The sequence below is a fragment of the Delphinapterus leucas genome, chromosome 3 (genome assembly GCF_059928025.1).
Source record: "Delphinapterus leucas isolate spDelLeu-1000000601 "Yukka" chromosome 3, BTC_Dleu_Yukka2, whole genome shotgun sequence".
Lineage (NCBI taxonomy): Eukaryota > Metazoa > Chordata > Mammalia > Artiodactyla > Monodontidae > Delphinapterus > Delphinapterus leucas.
The window spans coordinates 145603666-145619802 of NC_143131.1; the positions used below are offsets into that span (position 1 = coordinate 145603666).

General features: G+C 34.6%; 1 protein-coding gene across 3 annotated transcripts in view; it reads left to right on the forward strand.

The window, feature by feature from the left end:
- RANBP17 (RAN binding protein 17) overlaps positions 1–16137 on the forward strand; it is a 315657-nt gene that overhangs the window by 19499 nt on the left and 280021 nt on the right. For all 3 annotated transcript variants that reach the window (XM_022595127.3, XM_022595128.3, XM_022595131.3), the window contains exons 4-7: positions 2974–3140; positions 6591–6656; positions 11576–11680; positions 13068–13233. In XM_022595127.3, coding sequence (XP_022450835.2) covers positions 2974–3140; positions 6591–6656; positions 11576–11680; positions 13068–13233 — 504 coding nt within the window. The remainder of the gene's footprint in view (positions 1–2973; positions 3141–6590; positions 6657–11575; positions 11681–13067; positions 13234–16137) is intronic.

Consider the following 16137-nt stretch of genomic DNA (forward strand, 5'->3'; position numbering starts at 1 on the left):
TGACATTTTGTTATCCATTCACCACCTGATGAACATGTGGGTTGTTTTTGCTTTTTGGCCACGGTGAATAATGCTACCACGAACATTGACATACAAGTCTTTGTGTGGATATACGTTTTCATTTCTCTTGAGTAGATACCTAGGAGTGAAATTGCTGGGTCATAGGTAAGTTTATGCTTAACTTTAAAAAAACCTGTGCAACTATGTTTCAAAGTGCCTGTACCATTTTGCGTTCTCAGCAGCAATGTGTGAACATTGCAGTTTCTCCACATCTTCACCTCATAAGTCTTACATTGATCTTCTTGTGGTAGTTTCTTTTTGTCTGTCTCTCCAAATATTTTATAAGCTAGCTCTCAAGGCATAGATTATAGCTCAAATTTTTGTGTTCACAGCATTTGGAATTGTTTCCATCAAAGCATTCTTAGTTAAATGTTGAGGTATTTACCTTCTCTTCATTTTTTTCCTGAATAACATGCTAGTCTTTGGGACCCAAGTAGAGATTGAGTCTTTCCCCTTTCTTTTATATTCTTTTTGTATGTTTTCTGATAGACTTTGTGGCATATTTTTTTACTTGACTTCAATTAATCAGTCAAAAATATTTCATATTAAATTTCTATAATGTGTAATACCTAAAGTTTCAGTCTAATGATAGTAAACTCCAAAAGACTATCTACCAGTTTTGACTTAGTAGAGTTTTTGAATTACTGATTATTACTAAAATATATGGTTTGACCAGTATTTGAAAGCAGGAAACAAACAAACTCAAACCAAAACAACCTGACTCAGAGTCCCAATTTGGCCACTGTGACAAGTTGTTTCACCTCTTTGACCTTCATATTTTTTTGCCTAGGAAACAGAATTATAGTAATATAATAGCAATATCTTCACATTGCTGTGAGAGCTACATAAAGCTTTTTTTCTGGGAAGCACTTGTAATTTCTAACTTGTTTCATAAATGCTAAGTATTGTTGTTATCATATAGGCATTTGACACTCAAAGAGCCTCTAGTGCATAGCTTTCCAAGTTTCTGTTAACTTTTGTTGGGGAATTTTTCCAGCTGTTTATTTCATTCTCCCATGTGTCTTTCTGAACATTTCATTTTCTTCTTGGTATATGGCTTTTCCCTATTATCTTGGGCTGGTGATGATTAGATTGCGGTTGTTTTACTTGATTGTTATCATTGGCTCTTGCTTATTAAACTGGAACACTATTATAGGTCATGTAATAAGCATAACGTGAGAATATTTTATGTAAAACGTTCAACTAATGTAACAGAAATACAGTCTATTAAATTTTTTTGCCTTAGATAATAAACTTATTAGCTAGTATCTTTGTTCAAGGAGTTTGGGAAGGTGTGCTTCAGGTACCTAGCTTAAATGTGAAACTTGGTTTGTCTCCTGTTTTGTTGTTTTATTATTTTTGAGATTACCCTCCCAGTGGTTACCACTACCTACATATAGATTTCTCACATTCCCTCCGGGTTAAAATTTTTCAAGATACTAAAAATAAAAATAATAGAAGTAAATCAGATTTTCTTTTATGTTCAGGAGGCAGTGTCATTTTCATAAGTTTTGTTATTGAAATAAAAGATTACATGTAATGAAGCTTAAGAGAACCATATTACTTTAATCCATAGCAGAAACCTCTTTCAGATTTATCTTAATGCTAGGAAAATCTGTGCTTTTTAATAGTATTTTTATAACTGTGTATTTTTAATGTTAATAAAAATTAAGGTTGAAATGTGCTAGTCGTGAGAACTTTTCTTTTTTATATCAAGGTTCTCATTACAGTTGTCAAGAACAGCTGTTGAAAGTGTTCTTGGATTTTGGGGTTGTTTCCATTAAAGCTATTTTTAGTTAAATAATGAAGTATTAATATTTACTTTTTCTTCACTCTTTTCCCAAATGGTATGCTGGCCTTCGGGGCCAAAGTAGAAATGGAATCTTCTCCCTTTAAAAAATTTTTTTCTTCTGTTTTTCTGATAGACTTTTGTGGCCCATTTGTAACCTCAATCACTCCTCCATTAGGAAGCTCATAGCTGAATTTGCTACCCACTTTTAATGATTTGGGCATATTAACTTTATTCCAGGCTTTACTCTTCTGTTTGTACTTTCTTTAACTTATGTACTTATTTTATCACATTATATTATTTGTATTTTTTTCTGCCACTTAAACAGCCAGATATCGCTTCTCGGCCTTTTGGCTAAGATCATGTGTAAACAGCCAGATAGTGTGTAGTCAGTTTTGCTATAACATGACATATGTATTCCTAAAAGTGACTATGCTGTGCAGTGATATGTAGTAAAACCACAGGGCTTATTAGAGAAATGGGATTATGGAAATAAAATTGAAACATTTTGTCAATGACACATTAAAAAAAGATAGAAATCTAATAAAAGACATAGTAGAGTTTTACACATGTTAAATGGTTAAGAAATACTAAATAGTAGAATAAATACAGCATTTTATCTTGAAGAAGACCTGAAGTTTGTGGAAGGGGGCCCACTTCAACAAATAACTCATTGAAGTGTTGAAATTTGTGAGTTACTATGAAGGTAGAAGGAAGGTGATCTGAAATAGGATGGAAATTGTAACACCAAAAGGGATGAGTCTGATAACACATGAGATGAACTGAGATAGCTAGTAGATACATGCATTTTGAGTATGGCTTGGTTCGTTTGGCTTGGTTGCCATTTTCCTTATTCACCTAGTGTTTCTTTCTAAATGAAATTATGCAGAAATGAAAGTGACATTCGCATTATACTCATATTATCCCCTAATATATCAATTGAATTGGAACAAATTTGCTTTTTCCAAATAACCCTTATAGGAGAACTGACTATATAAATAAGTACGTATCTTGGAGAAAGGGATTAACTTTTTGTCAAAGAATGTGTTGTCATCACTACCTGTTTTTACATTTTTCGCATTAAGTTACTGAATAGTCCAAATGATCACAATATTTTTTTACAGGAAACTACATTCTTAATTATGTGGCATCACAACCCAAGCTGGCTCCCTTTGTCATCCAAGCTCTAATTCAAGTCATTGCTAAAATTACTAAATTGGGGTGGTTTGAGATTCAGAAAGACCAGTTTGTCTTCAGAGAAATTATTGCTGATGTGAAGAAGTTTCTTCAGGTAAGAAGGCATTATTACATTATAAGAACATCAGTAGTTGTTTTTTTGGTTTAGAAAACTGCTTTTCTTAAAGTTATATGGTTTGTTTTGTGGCTACCAGAACCATATTAATTATGGTTTATTATTTATCCTCTGGAGCCTGTATTTTTTATTGCCAGGAAAAGAGGATCATGTCATATAACTTCCAAACCAGAAGAATGCAAATTATAATGTTTTATAATTTCAAAAATATATGTTGTCATTTGTAACCACGTGTGTCTTTGTATTGCATATATGCAAAACATGTATATAATGTTTTTCATGTATTATCTAATTTAATGCTAATTACATCTCTGTGAAGGGAATTACGTTTTGTAAATGAGAAGACTGAGGCTTAGAAAAGTTAGGTAATTTGTATAGGATTGCATAGTGATCTAGCAAAGCATAGCGCTTGTACTTCAACAGGTTTTCTAACTTAAGATATATATATTTAAAAATTTTTTTACATTATACCACATTGAGTCATACTAAATTCTCAAGAATGTTTTTAACCTAAATGATTAAAGTTATAACATACTCACATTTAACTTACACAAATTCAGGTATTTGGACTGAAAAGAAAAAAAAAGAAAGAAAGAAAAGAAAAAAGAAAAGCAAGAGGACACTAATTTAAACTGTGCCAGTGATTCCACTTGCCATTCCACATAGTATTTTATGTTGCGGGGTGTGATATGGGAAACTTAAATCTGCTCTTTTCTGTTCCTGTATGCCTCTTAGGATGACCATCATGCCCTGCTCAGTGTGATTCAGATATTTAAAGATACATACTTTTTCATGCAAATGTTATCCCTAATCGCAAGAAAAGTACCTTAGTTGGTGCTCTGCTGAAGAGGCAGTGATCTGTTACAGTTCTCAAGGAAAAACTGGCAGTTTGGATTAATAGATGTTCAGTGTTGGTTTATTGGCAATTAGGGGGCCTTTTGGACTTTCTGAGATGTTATTGCTTATACAGTAACTGTCAGATTTAATCCCTATGTAAGATGTAACGCCATCATACATTGTAATGCTAGAAACCTCAGAATATGAAACACTAGACTATTCTGCTTCTCTTTTATTCGTATTGTTAAAATCCTGGTTAACAAATATTTGATTATCTAAAATATCACAAGAATAAGTGTATTTTTAGCCCTGAGGAGATCTGCTGTGGGACAGAGGGATAGTTTATTCAGTGACACATGAGTTTCTCACTTTATAGTTGTGCATATAGTTTTGACTAACACAATAGCACCCCTCTCTTGTCCTTTACTAAGATTGTACACAGCTCATCAAGAATCCACACACACACTCACTGTAAACAAGAATAGACTTCAGAGTTCTTTTAAAATAAAATCAAGGTTGAAAACTGAATGAAATGAAATCATTCTTGTTGGCTAACATTTCTCAAGCTCCCTTTTCAATGGCTGATGAGTTGAGCTTAAGTTGGGCTTTAGTGTGCTTTTGTCAGTTTTGGAAGACCAGAAGAAACAGAAAATGTTTTCTCTTCGAAGTTTACTACAGTATCACAAAAAAAGCACTTGCTTTCTGGGTATATGACTTAACCTAACCTTCAGTCATGAGAAAGACAACTGACTTAGTGTTTTAGTACTCTAAAATAGTACCGCATGGTTCCTTTGGGTAATAACAGCTTCTGTGAATTTTGTACTAAAAATTATTTTAAGTTTGTTAAATTTTTAATGGCCTGAAATTTTGTATATCTTCTTTTCTCTGTTATTGTAACCTTATTGCTGTCATACTTCTAACATTTACATGCCTCCTTTCTACATACCTACCCAGGAGATACTACTGTCATCTAGGACAGTGCTATTCAGATTGCTGGTTCACAGCAAGATAAGGGGTTTATGTCAGAATGTAAATCAACGTGGTGCTTCCGTCATCGAGAGAGACTTGCTATGAAAAATATGCCAGCTGAACTAAACAGTGTACTTAGTGACTTATCTGTTTTATATTTTGGTGCAAACTCTTTTGTCATGGACCAGTATCAAACCATTCTCAGATTAGAATCGAATTTGCAGACTACCAGCAGATTCATGGACTAACAGTTGGTCAGGGAACGACATGTTAAGGAGCATTGGCCTGGTTTACACAGAAGATGGATGCTTCAGTAATGTGAAATCTGTAGTTTATCATAGAGTTCCGATTGTCCTAAAGGGCCATAAAGCATTAAAATGCAAAAATTGGACTTCCCTGGTGGGGCAGTGGTTAAGAATCCGCCTGCCACTGCAGGGGATACGGGTTCGATCCCTGGTCCGGGAAGATCCCACATGCCACGGAGCAACTAAGCCCGTGCACCACAACTACTGAGCCTGTGCTCTAGAGTCCACGTGCTGCAACGACCGAGCCCACGTGCCGCAACTACTGAAGCCCGTGCGCCTAGGGCCCATGCTCCACAACGAGAGAAGCCACCGCAATGAAAAGCCCGCGCACCACAACGAAGAGTAACCCCCGCTCGGCACAGCTAGAGAAAGCCCGCGCACAGCAACAAAGACCCAGTGCAGTCAAAAAAAAAAGAAAAGCAAAAATTATGGATGTTTCTTTTATTTTTTTATTCTGAGATAATTTGAATTTAATTACACCTAGTGACCCAGTGTTAGTGAAATTCTGTGATAGTTAGAAGGAATGACCAGCTATAAAATTAAGGCTTGAAAAGTGTATCATCTGTATTGCTTTTTTAAAATTATTATACTATAATTGGATGTCAGATTTTTTTATTTTCATACTTCCAATGTGATTTTGCAGTTGAGTAATTTGTTAGTGATGTGCGTATAAAATCTGAATTTTGATTTGAAGGAAGTTATTGAGATGAAATTGGAAGCTGATTACATTAAAACATCATATACTGTATTGATAGTCATGTATTTACTCAGTGCATTGGGCAGTTCACAAGCCTTCATTATAGACCCTTAGTAAATGCATATACGTGCACTATTAAATAATATTAAAAGGGCATAGGTGATCTTATCTGGTATTAGGTTGAGGGATTTAAATTAGTTCCTAAGTTATTATTTACTGAATGCATCTATCTTCAAGCAAATTTACAGAGCTAAAAATTGTTTTTTGTTCTTTCTTATTCGTGTCCTTATGAAAACGATTAAACTACACTCCTGTATTTTGAGGTTTAGTTTATTGTAAGTCCTACATGCTGAAAACATTTTATAGAGAGTATCATGCAGTTCTAAGGTAGGTGAGCTTTTTTCCCATTCAACTCTATACCTAAATTTATCCTTCAAAAAAATGAGCTTGACATTATTTTTATTTGTGGACCTCATAGTGATTTTTCTATATATTTTAATAGATCTATTTTAAGAAAATGTGATGTTTCAGTATTTAATTACTTGTAAATGTTACCTGGTTTACACATTAAGAACCAATCATTTGTCTCCATTTAGGCTAAACTTGTTTTTTTCTCCAAAGGGTACTGTGGAACACTGCATAATAGGAGTAATAATCCTCTCAGAATTGACTCAGGAAATGAACCTGGTAAGCCTTTCCATCTAATGGTGACATGAAGTTTGCTAGGTAATGTCATTTCTTTGATGTAAAATCTTTGTGTGGCTTAAAACTCTGAATAAGCAAGTCTTTTTTTTTGGGCGGGGGTGTCTGTTTTATTGGTGGGATAATCAAGTATTGGAACACTTTTACTGTTACCGAAAATGACAGTAACAATATAAAGTACTACAAAGAACAGGAAATTAGACATGGTCCTCTCTCCATGGCAATTGGAGGATCGTCCTTTTATCCTCTGTATATGTAGTAATATACTAATCATAAAAATAAATTATACGCAAAAATGGAACAAGCCTTTATTTGCTTACACATAAAAGACAAGCAGTTTAGCAGTTTGGTAAATTGATTCTCAATAATGGATACACAGCATGACTCAACAAAGAACAGGATACTTGGCACTTTGCTACTTGTTAGCATGGGTTTCACCCATACAAGGAGAGTTTGCAGAAGCTATGCTTACCCCCCACCAACGCCTTTATGAACTCAGCAGCTGAGCACATCCTCACCTGCTCCTGTTCATTTTTGTATTTAACATGGTTCTAAACAGAACAAAAGCAGAAGTTGGGTTTTACATGGAATAATGTTATAATAAAGGGGAATTTATTCTTTATATTTAAGAACTTTTATCATCTTTTTTTTAAATTGAAGTACAGTTGGCGTACAATATTAGTTTCAGGTGTATAACATAATGATTTGACATTTATACATATATATATATATATATATATGAATGGATCACCACATAAGTCTAGTAACCACCTGTCACCAAAGTTATTAAAATATTATTGACTATATTCCTCATGCTGTACATTATATCCCCGAGACTTATTTATTTTATAACTAGAAGTTTGTACCTATTAATCTTCTTCACCTATTTCATCCAGCCCCCGTCCCCCTCCTCTCTGGCAACCACCAGTTTGTTCTCTGTATCCGTGAGTCTTTCTGTTTTGTTTTCTAGATTCCACATATAAGTGAAATCAGATGGTATTTGTCTTTCTCTATCTGACTTATTTCACTTAGCATAATACCTTCTAGGTCCACCCATGTTATTGCAGATAGCATGATTTCATTCTTTTTTAATGACTGAGTAATTCCATTGTGTGTATTTATACTACATACTCTATTCATTGATCTATTGATAGACACTTAGGTAGCTTCCATATCTTGGCTATTGTAATTGATGTTGCAGTGAACATAGGGGTGCATATATCTTTTTGAATTAGTGTTTTTGTTTTCTTTGGGTAAATACCCAGAAGTGGAATTGCTGGATCATATGGTAGTGCTATTGGGTTCTCCAAAAAAAAAAAAAAAAATCTTATGGAAAAACCCAAACAAACTTTTTGCCCAACCCAATATTTTTAATTTTTTGAGGACCTTCCATACTATTTTCCATAGCAGCCATACTAATTTACATTCCCACAAACAGTGCACAAGGGTTCCCTTTTTGCCAGGTCCTTGCCAATACTTATTTGTTGTCTGTTTAATAATAGCCATTCTGAAAGACGTGAGGTGATATCTCACTGTGGTTTTGATTTGAATTTCCCTGAGGATTAGTGATATTGAACATTTTTTCATATGTCTGTTGGCCTTCCTTGTGTTTTCCTTAGAAAAATGTCTATTCAGGTCCTCTGCCTATTTTTTATTCAGATTTTTTTTTTGATACTGAGGGTAGGGAAGTTTTCAGCAATTATGGCTTCAAATACATTCTGTGCTCTTTTCTTTCTCTCTTCTCCTTCTGGGACCCCTATAATAATGCAAATGTTAGTATGCTTGTTGTTGTCTTAGAGGTCCCTTAAGCTATCCTCATTTTTTAAAAACTCTTTTTTCTTTTTGCAGTTCCAATTGGGTTATTTCGACTACCCTGTCTTCTAGATTGCTGATCCATTCCTTTGCTTCCTCTAGTCTGCTGTTGATTCCCTCTAGTATATTTTTCATTTCAGTTATTGTATTCTTCAGTTCTTGTTGGTTCTTTTTTATATTTTCTATTTCTTTGTTGAAGTTCTCACTGAGTTCATCCATTTGTCTCCCGATTTTGGTGAGCATCTTTATCACTTACTTTGAACTCTTTATCTGGTAAGTTGCTTATCTCCATTTTGTTTAGTTCCTTTCCTGGGGTTTTGTCTGATTCTTTCAATTGGAAGGTATTCCTTTGCCTCCTCATTGTGTCTGAGTCTCTGTGTTTGTTTCTGTGTAGTAGGTGTATCAGCCACATCTCCTGGTCTTCAAACAGTGGTCTTAACGTAAAAGGGGTTCTATGGGGCCCGGTGGTACCCTCTCCCTGGTCACCAGAGCCGGGTGCTCCAGGTGCTCCTCCTCCTTTGTGGGAGCTGTGTGTGCCCTCCTGTTGTGGTTGGGCCAAGATTGCTGCAGGCGTACTGGTTGTTGGGGCTGGTCCCGGCCCAGCTGGCTGAGAGGTCTGGCTCTGAGTGCTGCAGGTGGGCTGATGTGCTGATCTGTGGTTTTCTCGTTGTCTCATCTCAGGAAGCACATGATTTGATTTGTTACATCACTAATGATGTTCACTTTGGTCACTTGACTAAGATGGTCTCTACCAGGCTTCTCCAATTGTACATTTATTCTTTTCCCCTTTGTAAATAATGAGTATTTTGTGGGCAGGTAGTTTAAGACTCTGAAAATACCTTATTCCTCATTAAACTATTAATTTATTCATTTATTATTTCTATCAGCTTGGATTCCTGGTTTCTAACTTTGTTTAATAGGTTATAGTTTGTTACTTACATTATATTTTGGTGCCCAAATTTTCCCAAATTTGGCCATTAGGAACCCTTTCAGGCTGGCATCTCTGTTCATTTGACATTTATTCACCATCCTTTGAACATTTTCTTACTTTCTGTCACAAGATGTTCCATGCTTATCTTGTGTAGAACTAGGTACCTTTTGAAGAAAGCTTCAAGCTCTGAAGTGTGATTTTGTCTCTGTATGGTAAAAAATACATGGCTTCTGTGGAGACATTTTACTTAGCCTAATTTTAGAGCATTAACAACTTCAACTAGCATTTCTTAAGTACTTCTGAACCAGGCAATAGGGAGATCTACAATGCATAATGAAAATCAAATACAATTGTCAAATGTGAGCCAGGTAAATTCATGTAGGGTCAATAACAGGATGTATCTTCTAAGAAAAAGATCTAAACTTGAGGTTTCTTAAAAATTTAGAATTGTATGTTACCATGCTTTTGTAGAAGCTAAGTCTAGTATTCCTGCAGTATATTCAAAATATAATCATCAAGAAGTAAAATATTCTTTGCCTACATGGTAGAGACATAGTTATGCAGTAGAAAATGGATGCATAATCCCTCTTATCAAAAAAATTGGATATCTAAATAAATAACCCAAGTAGAATAAGCATGTATGCCTTGAAGATAACTCTGAAATAAGACCTGGATTTGTGTTTTAGCTCTATTGCCTGCTGCTTTGTCCAAACTTCTTAATGTCTTTAAACTTACATATCACTATCTGTAAAGCAATCATGACACTTTCCTTGGGTCTTACTAAGATTAGATAAGTTACTAGCACAGGTCCTAGTACATACAAGTACTCAGTAAACCCAAGGTTCTTCCCTCAGTGTTATAGATATGGTGTGCCTGTGAGCTTTAATTTTCTTGTATGTGAAAAGAGAATAATATGTATCTCACAGGTTCGTTTTGAGGATTTAGTGAAATAATATGTGAAGAGTACATAAGTTGAGATTATAATGCTGTATGCTATTATTAATTTGTATTAAGGAGAAATTTTTATATATTGAGGGAAACTGAAGAGACAGACCAATTGAAGGAGAGAGAGATGGACGTTTGATTTAAAAGAAGGGGGAAATGCTGGAAATGCTAACTTGAATCTTACATAGTGGGTAGAGATTCCAGTAACTGCTTTCTGTAATCACTTTGGGCTTCTGTTATGTTTCATGTTTCTATAAGTAAATGTGGTATTTAAGTATAATATGATGGAGCTTAGGAAGTGTCAGATAATCAATTTTGATCTCACTAGTTTTTTCAAATCTATAAATATCAGGAAGGAAAATGGTTTATTTTCATCTTTCAGATACCAAAATGAATGCTATAGCCACTGTAGCCTGTGGTGTTAATAATTGTTTGGGTATCAGATTTCAGCTTTGTTTGCTGTTTCCTAGTGATAAATGGAAATATTAATGGTACTAATAGTATAGTTTTTGCCATATTATATTTTAGATTAGAGGCTCAAGAACTAGTCTTAGTAAACTTATTCTTAAAAATTATTTTTTATTAACTAATAAAATATTCAGGAGGAATATACTGTTATGTAGTAAATCAAATTTCTGATTATTTATAATTTCTGCCTTGGTTTTTTTTTTTTAGAATATCAAAATACATGAATCAGTGACATATCTGATATATATAGAAATGTCACTTTCATATAGAAGAATCTTTCTGTAACTGATTCAGTTTGCTGATTCACAGAATGTTAGAATTTGAGGATTATCTCAGAGATTTCCCATTTCATAGGTGGAGCCTGAGGAACAGGGAAGCTGTTACTTGCCTAATGTGAAATATGATACATGACTCAGGAGTGGATAGTATCTATTATTTTCTAATCTGTGTTTATATTGCCTCTGAAAGTATGATCAATTCTGCTTTTCAATTTTGGCATCAGTATAGTTTGTAGAGAGAGCACTGAATTAAAACAATACAGAAACTTGGGTTCTAGTCGTGGCTCTGCCATTATTAGCTCTTTGAGTAACCTTAAACAAATCACTTATACTAGTAGATTTTTAAAAGCTCTTTTAGCTCTATACTTTATGATTCTTTAATCATTATTTTCATTCCTTTTCTTACATAGTAAATTTTTGCTTTGCTGTTTGGCAAGTCTGGTTAAATAAATTCATCTTGAACTTTTTAGGTTGATTATTCTAGACCTTCAGCAAAACACAGGAAAATAGCTACCTCATTTCGTGACACTTCTCTTAAAGACATTTTAGTGCTAGCATGCTCTCTTCTAAAAGAGGTAAGTTACTTAATAATTCAGCATCCTGTTTCAGAAGAATTTCAGATGAATTCCCCTGTGCCCGTTTAATTTAAGTACAAATTAATTTGCACAAATCTATAAGCGGTTCCAAAAAATTCACTTTTATTTAGTCGGGATATAATAAAGTAAGATCCAAAGGGAATTTAGTAACTTGTCTTTAGACAGTAGTTTCATTATCTTCCTACCGTAGATTACTTATTACAGAAGCTATTTGAGACGTAGTTTCTGTATTGCCCTGCCCATATTTTAACAGGGTGCAGATGAACAATGAAATGACGGCAAGTTTTCCTAATTCATCATTTCTCAATATTTTTTCAGAGTTGAGCCAAGATAGTTGACTTTAATAATTTCTTTAGGAAATAATATTTTCCCATTTGCTACTTAGTGCCCTATTGAACATTAGTATGTTCATAGTATGATTCATAATTATATTGTTTTCTCTTGTAATATAGGGACTCCCTCATTCTACTCAAGCTTGTTAATTGGTGTAGTAGAGCATTTCCCAAAGTATGTTCCACTAATCACTAGTTTCTACTTATTTAAATTCTGTGATATAGTAACATGGTAACTGCCACACTAGGCCAGACTGAAAGTTCCTCTATTTAAAAATTTTTCTTTTAGTATGAAAAATTTTAACATATATACAAGAAGATCGAATAGTATAATAAACTCCCTTAGACCCAGCAACCAGATAAGCATTAACAACTCGTGAGCAATCTTGTTTCATCTCTATCCTTAACTAACCACTTTATTTCTTTCTGTGTTTTTCTTGAAGCAGAATCCCAAGCTTCTTATCATTTCCTCCACAAATATTTCACATTGTATCTCTAGGAGATATAATCTGTTCTGGTTGTGTCAGAATGAACATTTTGAGGGGGTCGGGATTGTTCTCCAGGAGCTTGTGAGTGTCCTCCCACATTCAAACAGCTCTGAGAACCTTTGTTAGCTGAATGTGTATCGTTTATGCATGAAGCTCCCCTACTTTTTCTTGAAGAATATTATATTTTCAGCTTGTTCCAATTGCTCCTTTGAGCTAACGAATCCTGTACATTTATACATTTGTGCTGTGTAAAGTATTTGTCCTAAAGTTACTTCCTACAACTTTAGAAGGTGATCTCCAGTATGCAGTTAAATATGAAAGGTTTTAACCCCATTTTACAAGATTAAATTTGAAAATTTAATCTATTTAGATTTTTGTTGATAGTGATATTACAGTTTTTTTCTGATATATACAACATAACTATGCAAATTCTTTTTTTTTTAACTAATTTTAATTTGGAACTGAAGAATTATTTAAATTAGTTGACTAAAATTCTTTTAATTGACATATGTCATAATGTTTCATTTGACTCTGAACCTCTTTCAGGTGTTGGCCAAGCCTTTAAACCTTCAGGATCAAGGTCAACAAAACCTAGTAATGCAAGTCTTGAAACTGGTCCTCAACTGCCTTAACTTTGACTTCATTGGCAGTTCAGCAGATGAATCTGCAGATGATCTTTGCACAGTACAGATTCCAACAACTTGGAGAACAAGTAAGAAAAAAGTTTAGTGTAAGGAATGGTCAACATAAAATACACAGGATTAGCAGTATAGTTGCTTTATGTGCAATTATCTCTGTTTTTTACCTGGCAATCAGAAAGTTCAAGAAAACTTGTAACCTAAGGTAGCTGCTGATACCCAATGTTGAAATCTGTTTTCCTCAGTTCATATCATAGTAACCTCTGTATTTTGATTTTGGAAAAAAGAAAAGACAACTCTAGAGTTGGAGGATGACAAGTTTAGGTGGGGAAATGAAGAGCTCTGTTTTGAAATTTTCAGATAAACAGTAGGAGAGGATATAACACTTGGCAGGAGATATCAACATATTTTTCAAAGTTATAAAGAGAATGAATTAGAGTAGCTAATTTAGCAGAGCAGAATTGCAATTTACTTTGTTACAGAGAAGGACACCAAAAAGGAGCAAACTCACTTGCTGTCACACATCCCAGAAAGATGATGGCAATAGGGCTTTCCTGTTGAAGTCAGAGGTAGGGAATTGGGCTGAAAGGACTTGGTAAAAAGTCTATGTTCTGCACAAACACCCCTGGGATCTTCTCTACCACCTCTGTGCAGCTCTGTGACTGCCCTTTTCCCTTCCTTCCCTATGTGTACTTCCCTCTAGATTCCCAAGACCAGAGCTTTTTTCTCTTGAGAAATTAAACTGGAGAGGTTTCTCATTCAGGGGTATCAGATATAGTAGAGAAACACCATACATTTGGTGAAAACTTCTAATATGGAAGTCAGAGATTAAAAGAAACAATTAAAAGGGACTTTGTATCTTGATAGTAGTGATGAATGCATGAACCAACACATGTAGTAAAAATTGCACAGACTAAATACACACACACACACACACACACACACGAGTACATGTAAAACTGGGAAAGCCAAATAAGATTGGTGGATTGGATTTTATCAGTGTGCCTTCTTGATTGTGATGTTGTGCTTTAGTTTTGCAAGAACTTACCATTTGGGGAAATGGGGTAAACAATACATGGGATCTCTCTGTGTTATTTCTTGCAACTGCATATAAATCTAATTATCTCAAGAAATCTTTTTTTAAAAAGGGAGAGTTAGTAGAAACAGAGACAAAGTGAAGAGTCGAAGTAAATTTCAAAAAGGTTTAATTACTATCCTCAGAGAGATAAGAAAAGGTAATGCATTCCTGAAACATGAATAGGATATTGTTTCAAAAACGGAAGTTAAGACAGTGTTCCAGATATACAAGTTGCCCAAATAAAACATTCAGTAAAAGAATTGGAAGATAAAGCTAAGGAAATATCCCAGAAAGTAGAACCAAAAAAGCAAGAAGAGATTTGATAGAAAAAAATGCAAGAATATTAAAGCATGAAACTAGGAAGCTTGACATCTGACTATTAGGAGTTCAAGAAAGGACAGGAAAAAACAGAAGGCAATTTGCAAACAATACCAAAAAAAAATTCTCAGCAATGAGATACATAAATTTTCACATTGAAAGATCCCATAAGTACCCAACATAATGAATGAAAAAAAATACACTAAGCTTCATAATCATGACATTTCAGAATAACAAGGACAAAGAGAACCTAAAATCTACCGGAAAGAAAGTCACCTACAAAGGATTGGGATCAAGAATGGTATTAGAGGGCTTCCCTGGTGGCGCGGTGGTTGAGAGTCCGCCTGCTGATGCAGGGGACACCGGTCCGGGAAGATCCCACATGCCGCGGAGCGGCTGGTCCCGTGAGCCATGGCCGCTGAGCCTGCGCGTCCGGAGCCTGTGCTCCGCAACGGGAGAGGCCACAACAGTGACAGGCCCGTGTACCGCAAAAAAAAAAAAAAAAAAAAAAAAAAATGGTATTAGATTTCTCAACAGTAGTACTGGAAGCTAGAGGACAATGGAGTAATATCCTCAGACATGTAAATCGTTCTGAAATTTAGCCCTTATGTACTTGCTGTTATGAAGCTACTTGATATACAAGCAAGAAAATGGAGGATATGGAGTTCAAGAAAGCTAACACAAGATGACAATCAGCAGACATAAAAAGGAGATAATTATGTAACACATTTTGGAACAGCCAGTCTAAGTTGAAGAAGGCTCCAGGAGGAAGGGGTGGGAAAATGGAAGTGATAGGTTATTTGATGCTATCGACCAGGTGGAGAATGGCATGAAGAACATTTTGCAAATCTGTCAGAACATTTGGAAAGAATTAATGACAGATATCGACCTACACAACTAAGCACAGAAAAGATGCTGTGATTAAATCCAGGGAGTGTTGGAAATGTGATATAATCATAGTATACTTGGCTTAGCTGTTAACATTATTTACCTAGTCATAATAAAGTAAACACTTAGAATTGATTTAATTCCATATTGTTATAACAGTGGATGGATTTTTGAGAGAGGATGGATTGTAGAAAGAGTGGTGGGAGTAGAGGGGAGAGTGTACCGTAACAAGGTCATTTGAGACCTAAAATAAAATAGTCAAAGACATGTAATACAGCATGTAATTTGGAAACATGTATTTAAATATACCTAAGAGTTGAAAGGCAGTTGGAATGGAGTAGGGTACAGCTGTTTTTTACTATATACTTTTTAGTACTATTTACTTTTTTATACTATTTGAATTTTTAAATGTTTTTATTACCTTAATATAAATGAAAATAGTGAGAAGGTTCTCTCGATAGGAACTGTAGGTGCTACATGGAAATAAGGAACATCTTAGCTAATTAATTTTTATCTTTGTATTATTTCATATTTCAAAGGAAAATAGCTAGGAATTAAAAAGGAATTAAGCCTAACTGCAAGGAAAGATTGGCCACATGCAGAGGTCTTGGAGTTCTTGGTTTGTATGATAATGTCTTACTATGTGAAGATCACTGAATTGAAAGTAATGGTGTTAGAATTTTTTTTTTTTTCC